At 38.4% G+C, this 16,464-nt stretch overlaps 1 protein-coding gene across 3 annotated transcripts in view; it reads right to left on the bottom strand.

The window, feature by feature from the left end:
* Nucleotides 1–14,653, bottom strand: part of LOC128879408 (aryl hydrocarbon receptor nuclear translocator homolog) — a 45,902-nt gene extending 31,249 nt beyond the window's left edge. Inside the window, exons 1-2 of one of the 3 annotated variants that reach the window (XM_054128510.1) lie at nt 14,431–14,653; nt 13,804–13,858 (exon numbers count right to left, since the gene is read on the bottom strand). In XM_054128510.1, coding sequence (XP_053984485.1) covers nt 13,804–13,858; nt 14,431–14,467 — 92 coding nt within the window. In that variant the 5' untranslated portion in view covers nt 14,468–14,653. Of the gene's footprint in view, nt 1–8,405; nt 11,971–13,803; nt 13,859–14,430 lie in introns of those variants that run through there. The other 2 variants (XM_054128508.1, XM_054128507.1) reach the window with 2 other exon arrangements.
* Between the last annotated feature and the right edge of the window lie 1,811 nt (nt 14,654–16,464).

The following is a 16,464-nucleotide window of genomic DNA, read 5'->3' as shown; positions in this document are numbered from 1 at the left end:
ATATATACAATTATAATATTAATTATATATGTAATATATAATATATAATAATATATAATAAGTATTATATATATATAAATGTTATATATATATGTTATATATATATACAGACATTATATATATATATATATATATATATATATATATAATGTCTATTATATATTATATGTATAATGTTATATATATAATATATATAATATCAAATATAATTATATATGGACATTACTAGTAAACAAATAGGGACAGTCCTTGATGTAACCCATAAATCCTTCAAAAACATGTATTTCCATAATCATACCATTCGCAAAATTTTGTTGTTATATCATGCTATCCTAAGCAAACTTTTACCACCGGTTCTGTACAATTTATTTATTTTCTGCATTTGAAGTAATTCATGCAGCGAAGAAAACAGCTAACGTTTGGTTTCAGTGGAGAATGCGCGGCCATGATAAATGGCCCGAGATTCGTATGTATAATTCATGTAATCGCGATGGACACCTAGGCGCAACTCTCAGTCGAGCATCACAGAGACTTCGATGCGTGGCAGGTGCGTGTCTTCGCGTCCTAAACACCTTACCGACCGGTAACGTTTGGGCGTACAATTACATTTAATAATATTTTATTTTCATAGCATCAACATAAATCATAAATCATAACGTTGGATTCATATTTATCATACAATATTTCATAATTCATGCAACGATGGGAGAATACAATGCTATCTCAGTAATAGATAAGAGAGCATTAAATTTAATTTAATACTTACCATTAGTATTCATAAAGTATCATTTTTAAACATATCTTAACAACCAAATTTATGTATTAAGTCCAACGCTATTGTTGTAAAATTGCGCTTTGTTTTCGATTAAAATATGCATTTAATTTGTGAAAAAAAGTTTTTGAATAGTGCCAAAAAAATTGCGTGTGCCCTCTTGAAATGCTGTTTGTTCATTTTAAAATGTAATTTTTATTTTACTTTTTAAATTAATTTTACTGTAAAATAATTATACATTAAAATCCTCATAAATTACATTTGTACGTATTATTTGTTCATTTTAAAATGTAATTTTTATTTTACTTTTTAAATTAATCTTATTGTAAAATAAATATATATTAAAATCCTCCAATTTCAAAATGCAACTTGTAACTTCCTGTTCCCCACTCGTCAACCCTTTGCTGCCCAATGTCGAGTGAGGCTCGACCTGTACCGAAATCAGAGAATCCGGACTGCGAAGATAAACGTTTACCAGCATCGGATTGAGCGATTAAATTAAATTTCCCGCGATGCGTATTAACGCGTCGCTCAGGACGTTTACGATGAGTTCTCGATTAACGAACAAACCGCGGCGAATTTATGTACCCTACGTATCTGTCTCGCGTAACGTGCCTGGCTGCGTGAAGATGCACGTCGATATTGTATGACATAAATATGCATTATGTGATGCGCGCACCGAGCGTAGCTAATAAGGTCTTAATTACTAAAGAAAATAATTTGCGCGAGCGCGCCTTAATCTCGAAACACACTTTCCTCGTCGTAGATCCATCCGGTTCAACGACTCCTGCCTTACGAAGCTTCCGCGGAAAACCTCGAAGGATAATCGATCATTACGGGAACGAGAACTGACGGACTTTTAAATGAGAATTTAATTATTCCAAATGAAAATAGTGCGGAATGTTAGAATTTGTGTCCTACATAATTTTATTTTTAAATGAGAATTTAATTATTCCAAATAAAAATAGTGTGGAATGTTAGAATTCGAGTGTGGAATGTTAGAATTTGTGTCCTACACAATTTTATTTTTAAATTAATATTAATGTTCCAAAAGTAATTGGCAACCTACGTAATTTAATTTGTAAATTATTTCTACGTCTTTTATCATAAGCAACCTTTTATTATTTCAAGAAATTTTCACGGCGGTTTTATCGCGCGCTTTTATTTACAGCTCGAAAGAGAGAGCCATTTTATTAGCGAGATCGTCGAGGCTCGCTAAAAATGGTTATTCGGCTAGGAATGGTCCCGGGACAGGAATCACGCGTGTCTGGGACATTACGTAACGTAATGATCTGGTAACCGGCCGCGTAAATTCGCGAACGGCCGCAAATCTCCAGTACGTGACGAATTCCGCGACGAGTGGGTTTTGTTTGGTGCCTAGCACGTTCGATGCACGTGGTCGAGCGTAGTACGTTAAGCTCGTAGTATTAGAACGGCCACCTCGTGGCTTGGATCGTTCCACTCCCCTTCCACCCCACGGAACACTGTTTTTTTATTTCTCACAATCCGCAGAAGAACACGGAATTCGCGATTAATTGCACGAAACGTTGGGATTCTTTCGCGACCTCCAGCCGCGTCGCTTCCAAGTTACCTTACCGAGCAACTTGTAAAATGTCTATGACAATCCAAGTGCCAGTGACGATTTTACTTACGTCATTTTGCAATAAAAATGAGTACTTTTTTTATGAAAGTATACAACGATGCGTGGATGTATTTCGGAAAAAAATAAAATAAAGCCCAAACTATTAAGCTTATGGTCGCGGATCATTCGCAAGAATGTCCCGCACCGAAGTTGACGAAGAAGAGGAACAAGTAACGGAAGAAAAAGTCGATGGAGCGTGACTTCGGCGGGGATTCGACGAAAGTGAGAACAAACCGGGGCAGATAATAGCCTGGCAAAAGAAAGACCCGAGGCGAGGGGGAAAAAAGGTCCCTTTCACGGCTCCGGTTGCCCTTTCGATAGATCGAGTTTTTACGCGATCGTAGAAATGCCGTGCCGCGTTCTCTTAACCGCGGCCACTTGGGGAGCCATTATCGCCAACAAAGAATGTTTCACGGTTTTCGGCTGCCCACGTGTCCAGCGGAACCGAAGAATAAGGGCCATTTTGTCCTTTTTATGCCGCGGGTACGTTCGAGATGGCTTTTAATTAATTCGTCTCAGGAATCCGTGTTTTAATGGCAATGTTGGCCATCCTTTTTATCGGAAAAAATGGCACAAATGGCACAAATGGCACAAATGGCAAAACTGATAAAAATGATTTCCCACTCTAAAATTGGGTTCTCCTGAAGATTATTATAATTCTCGAGCGAATGGATTAATTGGCCATTTTGTAGTGGCCAATATTATGGCAGCGCGATGTCAGTTAACGCGTCGATTGAAAAACAGTCACGCAATAAACATTCGAACCCAACCCGAAGGACGCGCGGTATGAGGAAGTCGTATATATTCGTTTTCCAGTCCTTTTGTATATATAATGAAGTCAGTAGTTGTTACGCAAGACATTGTATAATAATGAAGCAATTTACTTCCGCCGAAACGTGACATTATTTATAATCCGTGCCGTCGACGTGTTTGTATTTCAGAGAAAAATTTGCCGATCCTGTAATAACATTGCCCGCGACAGATCTTCCTTTCTTTGGGGAAAGAGTACGTTTCTCTTAGTACTGTCTTTAAACTTAAGTGCAAAATAACAAGAACAGACTTCAGGAATAATTAAATTAATAACGGAAGAAGATATAATATTTTGTCCAGTTCAGAAGTTAATGGGAAGTTGGGATTATTTTTATGACGAATTACAATCGTTTTGAAAACTAGAAATTGCCAAGAATCGCCATTATGGAGCACTGAACCCATGTTATGTAAAATAAGAAGTTGGGAATAATTAAATTAATAGGGGAAGAAAATACAATATTTCTTGTATTTCAGAAAGAGATAATGGAAGGTCGGAATTATTTTTACGACAAGATCCACTCATTTTGGGAACTAGAAATTACCAAGAATAATTAATTTGTTTTTCTACTATCAGTTGAGATTTAAAAATAGAACATCGATGAAATTTAGAAACTGGAACTTAGCGTTTGAAAGAGGACCGAGGTGAACTTTGATACGTCCCGTCGCGAGTGTCAAAGCTTTACATGAAATTTATCACGTAGCGTTTTATCTGCGAGAAAACATTCGGACATATCGGCGGTAATTCGTTGGCTCAGAATGCGATTGGTCGAAAAACGAAACAGTGACGCTACCTTTGAATCGAGATAGCTCGATTATCGGTCGAAACCTGCGTAAAAGCACCGCGGGGCCCTCGTAAAACCACTTTACCGCTACCACGTGGACGGAAAACATGGATTCGCTACACTATAATGGCGATTCGAAAACATTGTAACGCGTTGCGTCAGTTGCTTCTCCCGTTCCATGCCAATGTTTATTGATTTTTATTTTTATTTTTTTTTTAAACTGCTGATAACATTTCTAACCTCCTCGAGCCTGTTGCCGATATCGAAGTCCTCGACAGGCCATTATTAAAATTAATTTTAGCTTAGGGATGCGATAGCACAGAAACTCTGATCTTCGCGAGATCTAAACGGTTATTGATAACAACTTCAGCGTGGAAAAGTACGCTTTTAATTTTTATTTTTGGAACCAAACGTCGTACGAATAAACTGTAAATATAAAAAAGTTTCGTCTCGTCATTTTCTACAAGGTGATATTTTTTAAAAATTGATTCGACTTCGGAGTCAAAGGGCTAATCAATATTCCTTTCGCTCTTTCTAAGTAGACGCTTTTATTCTCATTCTCGTTCGATCCTGCTCGATTAACTTTAACGATACGAGGTTCGATCGAGTGATCAGGCTCGGCATTATGATAATCCGCAAATCGGGCCACCGCGAGCCACGTATCGTCCAATTGCGCCGCGTAAATCGCGACATAATGGGGGACCGACACAAGAAAATTTCCGTAGCAAAACCTCGCAAGTTTCTCCATCCATTCAGCGCCGCCATTGCTATTGATTTAAGGGAATTGCGAATCCATGACCGCTACACGCTCACGGCTCTCTCAATTTCAATAAGCAATCGTAAGGAACAACGGTCACGATTCCTGGCTAAACTAGACCGAACACGGCTTGCTTGCGCTCTCGCGGCACTTTTCTTCCTTTTTCTTCCTTCATTAACTATGCGCAACGGTCATTTACAATTTAGAAATCCCGTTCCCGTTGACGGAACCACGCGGTCCGATCGGGACAGGGACGGGTCTATTCGTGAATGTAACTTCAGTCTCAACTTATTTCTTCATTTTCCAATTAATACGTTCTTTTATTAATTTATTGTTCTAAGTCTATTAGTCACTATACGGGATCACGGTGAACGAATTTTGTAGCGATTGACACAAATAACCTAATTTGTTTAGAACTTACGTCACCTCTTGTGTAGAGGGTCGAATTTTGTAAGGATTGTGATAAATAACCTAATTTGCTTAGAACTTGCGATATGAATACGATAATTAGTAAGAATTTACGGTATTTACAACTAATCGTAAGTCAAACATAGTAATGGATGCAATGACACGAATTATCCCCACCCCTGTTATCTTTGATTAACGCAAGAGTTAGCTGGTGGCTAAATAAACAACTTCAGTCGAACGCCATGCGACGAGCGATGAATATTTATTCGTGAAAGTATCGCCAACGTATCGGTGACGTTTCTCCGGTTAAAACAAGTACAAACACGGCCCAATTCGGGTTACTTTAATTTCAAGTCATCGAATCATTTCTAAAAATCATCCAAGCACGTACAATTAAAAGTGGTCGGAACGGTATCGTGTTTGGAGTCGTTTTAACCGGGAAAGTCTCACGAATCGACAGCTAATAATTAAGATATCGTAATAAAACCACAAATTTTAATTTTCATTGGAATTATCAAGAAAATCGAATGTACAGAGTTTTCTACTCTCGGAGATTGCTATGTTCCAATGTCTACAAGGTTTCGTATCAGCCTACTCGAAAGTGCTGGGTGTATGTTTAACCCTTTCGAGGCTATGGACGTGTTTATACACACGACAGATTACATACTCGGAGAGCTATAGACGTGTTTACACGACTTCTGAATTGTTTACCTGTCCGAGGATGTGCAAGTATGCGGAAACTATGGCAGACGATCGTTAATCGCGTTATCGATACGAAATATGTGACGAAATATGAGATTAAGTTTTATTTTTATGCACTACTACCCTAAATATTTATCTTTTCTATATTGTATTGTTATAATTACGAGCAGAATTTGAAAATTTGAACTGCCAATTATAAATATGACACGGGTAGAGAATTTTATCAATATCCTAAGGAAAGAAACTGATATTTTTTACCTCAACGTATAAATGTCGTACTTTAAATATTTCGCTCCTTCTATTCTTTCAAGTATCTTTTCTTAAGTGGTTAATTTGGAAATACTAATTCGTTTGGACGATAAGGGTGCACGTCAAGTCTCACGTATTCCTAACTGTAACAGCTCACGTACAGATAAGATCGTTTTATAAATCGAATTTTTCAATCTGATCCGAGATTAATCATATCGATTACGACAGTGGCGATAAGTCGATCGATTCGCGAGCGTGTGCATTATGAAGGGTGAAGGGACGTTGGTGACTCACAATGATTCTTCGTTAAACTAGTCCGTATACGAAATGACACGCTAATTAGATTATGGCAGAAGGTTATCAAGCTTGTCGAGCTTCTGCCTAACCTTCTGCCTCGATCTAATTACTTCATCGATTTTTATGGAAGCCAACTTATTAGTCAGCCTAAAGCATGTTAATTTTCTTTGAAAATGTAGAGTATCAACTTTGTTTTGCCGTCAGATTTTTAAAGATAATGCTTTTCTATCGAAAGTTATGAATTTTTAAAAGAAAATTGATTGTTTAACGACCCTCCTACGAATTTATGAGAAACTATTGTTTAAACATTTTTAAAAATTTGTTTTCGAAAAGATTTTTACAGAATTTCTGCTATAGTTTAAATAGTCGAAAACATGACACAAAAGTCTCCATATTGTCTGTTATGGATAACAAAAAACATGTTAATTATTAACACTAAACCTATCACGATAGTTTTTAAACTTTTTTTCTTACATGCAATGTATACATTATATACAATTGTTTTACGCAATATTCAATGCAATTCCAGGTAAAATATTTTTACATTCAATAGAATAAACTGTCTGTGTACCTAGTCACTTGTAGAATTAGTGTTAAGAGTTAAATAAAAGAAAATATTTTTGTTTCAATTTACACGGGACACCCTACAAAAACCCACGACTCCTGAATAAGTTCCCAATACTTTTTCCTCTCCAACCCCAAAATTCAATTTCAATTACAAAAAAGGAAAAAGAAAAAGAAAAATAGTTCAAGGGGTTAGTCGCAGCCAGGAAAATAAAAACGGACACTTCCTTGTGTGTTTTTTTTAAGGTGTTAAATAATAATTTTTACGAATGAAATGTAAATATATTACAAAGTATGTCTTGAACTATAAAAGATTTTTGTTTTAAAAAAAGGTTAATTCATTTCGTCATAACAAGCGAGGATTTTTTATTTTCTTATATACTTTTCTTTTTATTCTCTATTTAATCACTTAATTTTCTAATGAAAATTTAACTTCAACTTCAAATGCACGGTATTTTGTTTTAAATTAATGTTTTCCAAAATCCTTCGATCAGGGACCCGTTAGTCTAATATATTCTCCAAATCCTCCTTTATTTTTGTTTTCAGGTATACCAGTTTGGAGGAATCTTGCTCACCGCAAACAAAATGGCCACCCACACCATCGCCTGTTATGGCGAAATGAATTAACCTTATTTAAAAACAAAAATTTGTCTATAGTTCTTTAAGGGGCTTGGAACACCAAAGATGAAAGAAAAAAAAATGATTTTTCACTTTTCTTTTTTAATTTGTTTCTTTTTTTTTAATTAAAATTGAAGCGATTCTGAACAATCCTACGCAAAGAAAATTGAATTTGGAGCACTAGAAGCGGTAAAAAAAATGTTTGAAAAAAAAAAAAGAAGTTTTTTGTTAGAAAATTTCCGTCGTTCTTATAAAAAAAGTTCGACGACACGAACTTAGTAAAAAGAACGCGATAAAACTGTAAAAAATATAAGGAAATACAACTGACAACTTTCTCGTTGAGAAAACAACGACAGTCAAATTTGCGGAAGACCGGAGACGCGGTTACCTTGGTCACAGCCATAGGGTACTGTTTTCTAGGGTAAAGAAGACAGTAAATTTCCGAAAAAGCAGTGTTTTGATCGATTTTGATCAAATTAAATACGATCTGATAACATTTATATCGATTTTCTCAAAACAATTTTTTTACCGCTTCTAGTGCTCTAAATTCAATTTTCATTTCGTAGGTTTGTTCGGAATCGCTTAAATTTTAATAAAAAAAAAAATTTTTTAGAGTGATTTTTTTTCCATTTTTTGATGTTCCAAGCCCCTTAAGATATATTTTGTCACATATTTAAGTTTCATTAATAAAAATTATTATTTAATACCTTAAAAAAAAAACCACACAAGAAAGTGTCCGTTTTCGTTTTGCTGACCGCGACTAACCCCTTTAGAGAAAATAGGAGATTCTGTTGGATGATTTACCTCCGTCTCTTGGCCTGTTGCGCGTCCGTGTGCGTCTGCTGCATATGATGAGGCGATAGGTTGGGCCCGTAAGACAGAAGCTGACTTCCGGCGGTGGGGCAGGGCGCTGGCGGTGGTGGGGGCGGCGGGGCCAATTGGTAGCCCACCGAGGTAGCGGAGGGTATGTAATGCGAAGGGCCCGCTCCGGGGCCCAAACCGACCCCTCCATAACCCCCGCCACCCGCGCCGCCCCCGTACATACCGCTGCCGCCTGGGTACTCTATTTTGTCGACCTTTGCGCTCCTCTGCTTGGACCACGAGAGCTCCTCCGACGTTCCAGAGTCGTTCGTTCGCCTTCCGCCTCGATTATCTCTTCATCTTGCCCCTCTGACGATGGAATCCTCGTCGATACGTCGCGGCCTTCTTCGGCGTCGTTTCCTCGAGCTGTCCGACGGGCTCCCTCCTTAGCTAGTTCATGTTCGAGCGGGGAACAAGTGTCGGGGATATCCTCCCTCCGGCCGTTTATCAGCCGAATCTCTCGTGGGACCCCAGATGGGTCCGAGATTGCAACGGAATCGCCTGGATCTCCTCGAATCCGAGCCTCCGAGGTTCTGGAGCGGTAGCGGACCTGTTTCGTTATGTAGACATTGTTCGAGGGATGTGTCTCTTCATTTTTCGTGAGGCGACGGGGGTCAGAGTCCCTGGGAGGCAGTGTTCGGGGCCTTACGAGATTCTCGACGGTCTTCTCGGGGGATCTACTGGATTTCTAGAGTTTGAAGAGCTCCGGAGTTTGCTATCTTGAATTTGGAGGATCTTTCCACTTTGAATGGATGCGAGTCTCTGGTCCCCTTTTGACGTACTTGCGCTTGCTTATCATGAAGCTCGGGGCTTGGGACTTGTATCGACTGGTTTCGTCTTGCTACCTTGGCATATTGTTAGTAATCTCTTCAACTTCCTTGGTTAATTAAATTTGATAGTTTGTTGAGCTAAGACTCGAAACTTGCACCGACTTCCTAAGGTTCTACCTTAACATTCCCAAACAATGAGGCACCTCCGAAGCAACCAGATGATGTTTTAGACAAGCCTAGAAGCTGTGTTCATAAGTCCAGGACTGTCACCAAGAATAAGCGGCCTGACGTACTATCGTCGAATCTCCAGACTGGAGATGGGTCACAGGTTGCACAGATATAGTCCCCAAACACGGACGATCCCAACTCGAGCGTCAAGGCCTCTGCTCTCTTAGGGCCCCATCATCTTCAACATCCCGCTACGTTGTGACCCTGTTTCGGGTAGTTTCTTCGGGTCCGTTGGGTTCTTGGTACCCTCCTTCACGTTTAATCCTTATTTGAAAGATTCTGGAGCAATAGACTCTGGAGCAATAGACTCTGGAGCATAGATTCTGAGACTTGAATCTTGGAATCTCGAATCTTCTGGTGCTAGTATCTACTTTCCTCAGGCCTTCAGTCTCGAGCTTAATGATTCTCCAGGTCCGCTAGTTTCTTGGCCACCCGAGAAGGACTCTAGAATCTCCCGACTCTTGATGCTAGCATCTATTTCAAAGCTCAGGAACTTCTTTAAGTCTTATCTTCAAGGATTGCTGGAGGATTGTTCTCAGAGCTGTTTCAGCTTTTTACACACTAGACAAAGACTTCGAGCCTTTCGTCTCTCTGCCTTCGAGGAAAAGAATAGTCCAAGTTCCCTTCAGTGCCTATTCCCCCAGAAACTTTTGCTTTTCGATCCCTGCTTCCAAATATTCGTAAACACTGCTCGAGCCACCTCGAAGACTGGCCTACGCCACGACTCAGCGAAAAAGGAGCACCGAAAGCGGACCTGGCAATCCTGACACGTCGAAACCGTGTCCGCGCGCGTCCTGTTAGTTCGCATCGGATCTCGATGCTCCTTATTGGAATCCTGAAACCGTTCGTTCACCTCCGCAGGGTTATCTCGTCATCTTTACGCAAAGATCTATGCCCGATGAATCCCTGATACTTCGCACTCCGCTCGTATCGCTGTTCGCCAGGTATTCCAGACCTGTTGGTCGTAGATATCCCCCTAAGCAGAAGCGGGTTTTCCTCGGGACGGCCCCCCCTGGCAGTATTTACGGGCGACGCGGTGAAGGATTATCCCCCGGCTGGACTTTATTTCCACTTTTCCAGCGGCACGGCGCGGGAATGTCAAGCAAATGTCGCGCAGCCGTTGCGCAACCGTCGCCAACGGAACCTGGAGCACCGTGTCGTGAACTGAACACACGAAATCCACGAAAATTATTCGAGCCACCACTTTTTTCCTTTTCACGTGCACGGACGGGGGAGTTCGACGAACTGGACACTCGCGGGATCACCTTCGCCGGGCAACCGGGATCCAAAACGGTGGGAGAATCATCTCCGGCTGCGGGGGGCGTTCAACCCTTTGAGTACTGACAATTTTTGGCCTCTCACTTGTTATACTTTCGTGGTAGATAATTTTTGGAGGAGAATTATGTTAAACGTGTTCATCCTTGAACTATTTGAAAAATTTAACTGAATAACTGAACCAAGGTGTTTAAAACAACTAACTTGAAAATATATTAACGAAGTTCTGGGAACTTTATCATATCATGGACAGGTAGACTTTCTCGTTAGACAATTTTTGGGAGAGAGTTATACAAAATGTGTTCATCTTTGAAATGACCAAAATAGTAATTTAAATTACTTAAATACGAAATTAAATTCCCTGCTAATGAATTGGTTAAAAATTTCACATTTAAACCATCCAACTGGAAAACACATCAACGAACCTGACCGTTCGACCTCGATAAACATAAATATTTGACAATGTTGCTCTCGCAGCAATCACAACTTCGCGGAGCAGAAACTACCAAGCTCTCAGCGCATACGTACTCGATACGAACTCGCTTCCATATTTTTTCGTTGCGGCACATGTATTCCACGCCGGTAACTTTCAACGAACCCTATGTATCCATTCACAGCACTCGCAGGGTTAAAGTTCCATTCGCGATTTCGACATTTACCACGCGTTCCATGGATCCAGCCCGATCGTAGCACGCATCTAGCATATTAGGAGTTTTGGAAAGTGCGAATCGCTTTCACGCGGAGGCGGCCCGGGCTTAATAAGAGCGGCTAATCCGCGCGATCGCTCGTTATTCCCGCCTCGAACGCCTCCAGGCTCCGCTTTTGAACCCCTTCGCTCGGGGTTCAAGTTCACCGCGGAACTAAGCGAATCTCCGTGATCTTTTCCACGGAAACTCGAGTCCGCCACCTTTTCGAAACCGGAACACTTCCGCGGGACGTTCGCCAAGTTTGACGATCTTTCGTTCGATAACCGCCTCGGGAACGCGAACGGAACCAGTCGCGATTTTTCCGAGGAACTTTCGGGAGCGAGGCGGATCGAGGAGATCGAGGCGGTCTCGATCGCGATCGAATCCGCGGTAATCGGCCGTGTCACGGTAAAACTCGCGAACGCGGAAGCACGTACCTCGGACGGATGGGATCGCCGACTAGTCACCACCCACAACTCGCCAGTGACTGATTCCACCATAGCCGCATAATGTGCCGCTGTGCTATACCCCGCTAAGGACTATCACTTCTCCCACCAGCGAGCCAGTCCAGAACAGCCACCGTGTAAAGCATGACTTTTAGCTTCGGGATGTGCACCGTGCCCGGTCTGTGCACGCTAACCGACCACGAGGACGACGACGCGAATCGAACCGGGTTCGCCAACCTGGCACGTGGACATTTTCAAATTCCCCCCCGCCCTCCCGCACACTTTTCGAGGGTGAACAGGAAGTTGGGAAGTGTTTTCAGATGGATCGAGGATGGTGGAGGTGCAAGTGAATTTTGTTTGGAGATTATTTCAGTTTATTTTCATTTTGAATTCGATTCAGTTGGAGAGGGAGATTTTCTTATTGTTAGATTGTTTAGTGAATAGTGAAATGGAGTGATGATGGGACGGATATAATTTGGAAATATTTAAATTTTATTTTTACTATGAGGCTAATTCGTTATATATTCTGTTCATCTCTTATATTTTATCTCACTATTCATTATACATATATGTATACACACACCATATACCATATACATATAATAATATAATATATAATACATATATATGTAATTCATGATGTATGCCTCACAGTAAAAATAAAATTTAAATAATTCCAAATTATCTGATCATCATCCGATTTCAATATTTACTAAATAATCTATGAATTAAAAAATCCTCCCTCCAAGAAAATTTGACACTATTTATATATATACATGTATGTATAAAACGAATATACATATAAATATATAAATCTTCTTATATATAATAACAAATTACACAGTGGAAATAAGGTTACATAATATTACATTATTTTGTTTGAAGGAAGGAGATAAAGGAAAATTACATTCATATTTAATTAATTAATATTAGCTGATCCCTGATGGACGAATATAATTTGGGAGTATTTAAATGCAACCACCCTGCCGCCCTATCAATATGAGCGTTCCATGAATAAACCACTGTCAATTAAGCTAATTTAAAGACTAAAATTATTTAAGCTTAATCAACGAAAATAATTTCCACCAATTTGTTTTAGCTACTCCGTTTCACGACGGTATGGAAATTTTGGGAGCGTTCAGGTGGATGTGTATTTATAGCACAGTCAACGTATAAATTCTTGTTTAAAAAGTCTTTCGAAGAACGGACCGCGCCGACAGTAAAAGTATGCGATGTTTACGATAACGAAACGTTTCTTGGACGATGTCGCAACGGTCTGACGCGAAGGAATATCGGGGAGTATTGGCTCAAGCATTGCCCACTGTTGTGCCAGACATAGTAACCGATCTCGTATAGCGTGACACTTCTCGGAATCGTATTTAATAGAAAGTTGCTAAAACTTGAGGGTATACATGTGCCAGAGTATATGTAACTTATGGCAGAGCTGTTATGTCAAAGTTTCTTCCTATAGAACTCAGAGAACTATATCATAGCTTAATTCTTACTAAAATTGGTAGAAAGGATATATCGATAAAATAAATTGTTCCTGTGCTACCTTAGGAACTAGTTTTGCCTCTTCGGGACTGTTATCTTTTAAGTTATTCACTGTAAAGATAGTACAACTTATTTTGTTTAATATTTCCTATTTGTAGAAATAACGTATTGTTTTAAATACTATAAGTCATTCACTTACATAGTTAACTCATTCCAAAGCTTTTTGCAACAGATGAATGGTATAAATAGTACATACTTCAGACACATAATCTTAATTTTAAACGGTAATCAATTTCAAATTCATTATCTTCTGTTTTTCAACAGGCCTTATGTTTGTCTTTCGTCAGAGTATCAGAAATATAAATAGCCATGTGTAAATATAGCATTACATACCAGCATGTAAAAGGAACAATGTAATACATTATCTTATAAGAGAACTCACCCTATATGTGCCACGCTAGCACTGCGCTTCTGGGCCATCTTACTCGGGTCGCTCCCTGTAAATTTAAATTCTTTAAATAACCTAAAAACCAAAGTAACAACCAATAATATACATTGCAATAAATGCTAAGATCAAGATATATCAAAGGTACCACTATAATCTTTAGTATTTTTATCAAAGAAAATCTATTTAAACAGCCTATTCTACCTAAATTTACCTTCCCATATTACAAACTACATTTACGTACTCAAATTATATAAACTCTAGACCGAAGCCAACGGCTCTTTGTCCATCCCTCCAACATTAAATAAAATAATCATTACTTAAACACAGAACAAAGAAGAACGAGAATTCTTGTTATGCCAAGACAACTTATTTGCAGGTTAAAAGAAACCAGTAACAAGAAAAATTTCTAGCGTTTTACGATAGAAAAGTGTCCTACTTAAAGAGGGAAGCAACGACGCTCGAAAATCTGCTTAAAAATAGCTCGACTTTGTGAATAAGTAAAATAACGATTGTAGCATCGATGAGCAGCAATTTTAACGAAAATTTCGAGCGTGATTTCCGTGTACGTCAATTGGAGTAATTTGGAAAATGCTTTCAATGTCAAACAAGTTCGATATTTACCTGGTATAGAATGGGCGATCGTGGATACAGTGAACATTCAGGTAAAATTTGTTCTTCACACAGTTAAACACAAAAAGAAGTAACAGACCGTTGAACTCTCACGCGAATCCTTCGCGGCCAATGCGCCTCGTTAACATCAAAACTGGGTGTTTACACTCAGCAGTCGCGCCATTTTGAAGTTTTTACCTCAGAATTTTATTTTTCCTCGAGCCTTCGAACACGAGAGTCGAAATTGCCTCGAACGCCACGCACTCTGTCGGACAAAACGCGAAACTCTTCACAATGAAACATAAGGTGTTTCGAAAGTCCCTATTCGATAAAATAGGATAAATTTAAATACAGTGCTTTCACGATTACAAAAATATTCTTAATGTAAATGTAACTGTTTACGATGTATTTTAATTATTTAGGGCTCCTTTCGTTAGATGCCTTTCACGATACGAATTTTGAATATGTTTCCAAACACGAACAATAAATTAATAACGTATTGTACCTAGGTTTGCCAATTTTGTTTCAAGCTTGATCCCTTTTTTTATGTTTTGCGTGAAAAGACATGTATTGTATCACAAAATCATTTGTTTGAAGCGTTTTCTATATTATGGAAATAGATAGGGACATTTGGGACACGCTGTACATGAAAATCTTCAGATCACAAAAGTTTCAAACTTGTAAATCTTTCGACGTTTAGAAAATAAATAAATATTCATGATGCTTTAATGTAAAATATTATTTGTATATAATATGATTTTATTTGTAGATTTTATATTAAAGTAGCATTTTATTGGTTCATTTTTGTTATATATCTTCGTATTATGACTCGTAAAAATAAAAACTCAATGGCAATAATTGTGTTAATTAATACACATTGGCGTTAAGTGGGTAAATTAAAGTAGTTAATTGAAAAATTAATTTTTTAATGAGAAAAGTCACTGGTGGCGCCATCTCTGGGCAAACTTGGTACACTATAGAGATAGTTTACGCTGTGCAGTGTTCTACGTATCACTTATCGATAAGATGTTTAAATAGATAAACTTTGGTATTTTTGCAATAAACTAACTAAATTTGTCTTTAAATATCTCGAATATATGCAACTTTTCCAAACTCATAATTAGCCCCTGGTACCATTGAATATATAATTGAAACATAGTACAGAAAGTCTAGTCATCGTGGCTCCTAACGGTCATTTCTACGAACTACTTTCTGTGATATTAAAAATTGAAATTATGGCTATTCTTTCAAATTGAAACGAAATTTCTCTTCAGACCATTCATAACATAATCAAGTATGCTCTAAAAACAATTTCCTTAACAGAGATCAAATGTCATTGAACATACAATTGACATATAGTACGGAAAGTCTACCAAAGAAACAGGCAACTGAGCTACTGACTGTTGTCACGTTTACTTGTCAAGTAGATAAAATAAATTCGAAGACTATAATGGTCATATACCAAAATCATTCAAAGCATAATCGACGAGTCCGTGTTTTTAATTAATAAATATAATTCAGCAAAGAAGAAATATGTTAAACATTTAGTTTCTTTACTAGGATAGACTAGGGACCATCTTCATTCAATAATAGCGAAGTAGGATGACGAGAGGCATAGTTGTAAGTTCAATCACAGTAGAAGCATACTAAATATTAATTTAGAGGTATCTAATTTTTTAACAGAGTTCAATTTCATTGAACATACAATTCGAACATAGTATGGAAAGTCTACCAAAGAAACAGGCTACTAAGATACCAACTGTTCTCACATGTTTATTTGACAAGTAAAATGAATTCGACGACTATAATGATCATATACCTATTTCATTCGTAAGATAATCGACAGGTTTGTTTCTCTAATTATTAAATATGATCCTGTAAAGAAGAAATAAGTACATCTCCGTACGAAATGCGTTTCTTCTAGGGACTATCTTTGTTCGAATATAGAACAAAGTAGGGAGAGTTATGGTTGGAAGATGAAACGTAGTAGAAGCATATTAAGTATTAATTAAGACGTATCTGATCGAACTTATCGATTCTTATTGG

Source organism: Hylaeus volcanicus, chromosome 7, assembly GCF_026283585.1.
Source record: "Hylaeus volcanicus isolate JK05 chromosome 7, UHH_iyHylVolc1.0_haploid, whole genome shotgun sequence".
Lineage (NCBI taxonomy): Eukaryota > Metazoa > Arthropoda > Insecta > Hymenoptera > Colletidae > Hylaeus > Hylaeus volcanicus.
Note: the sequence above shows the minus strand (reverse complement) of the source record. Positions and strands in the feature narration are given on the sequence as shown.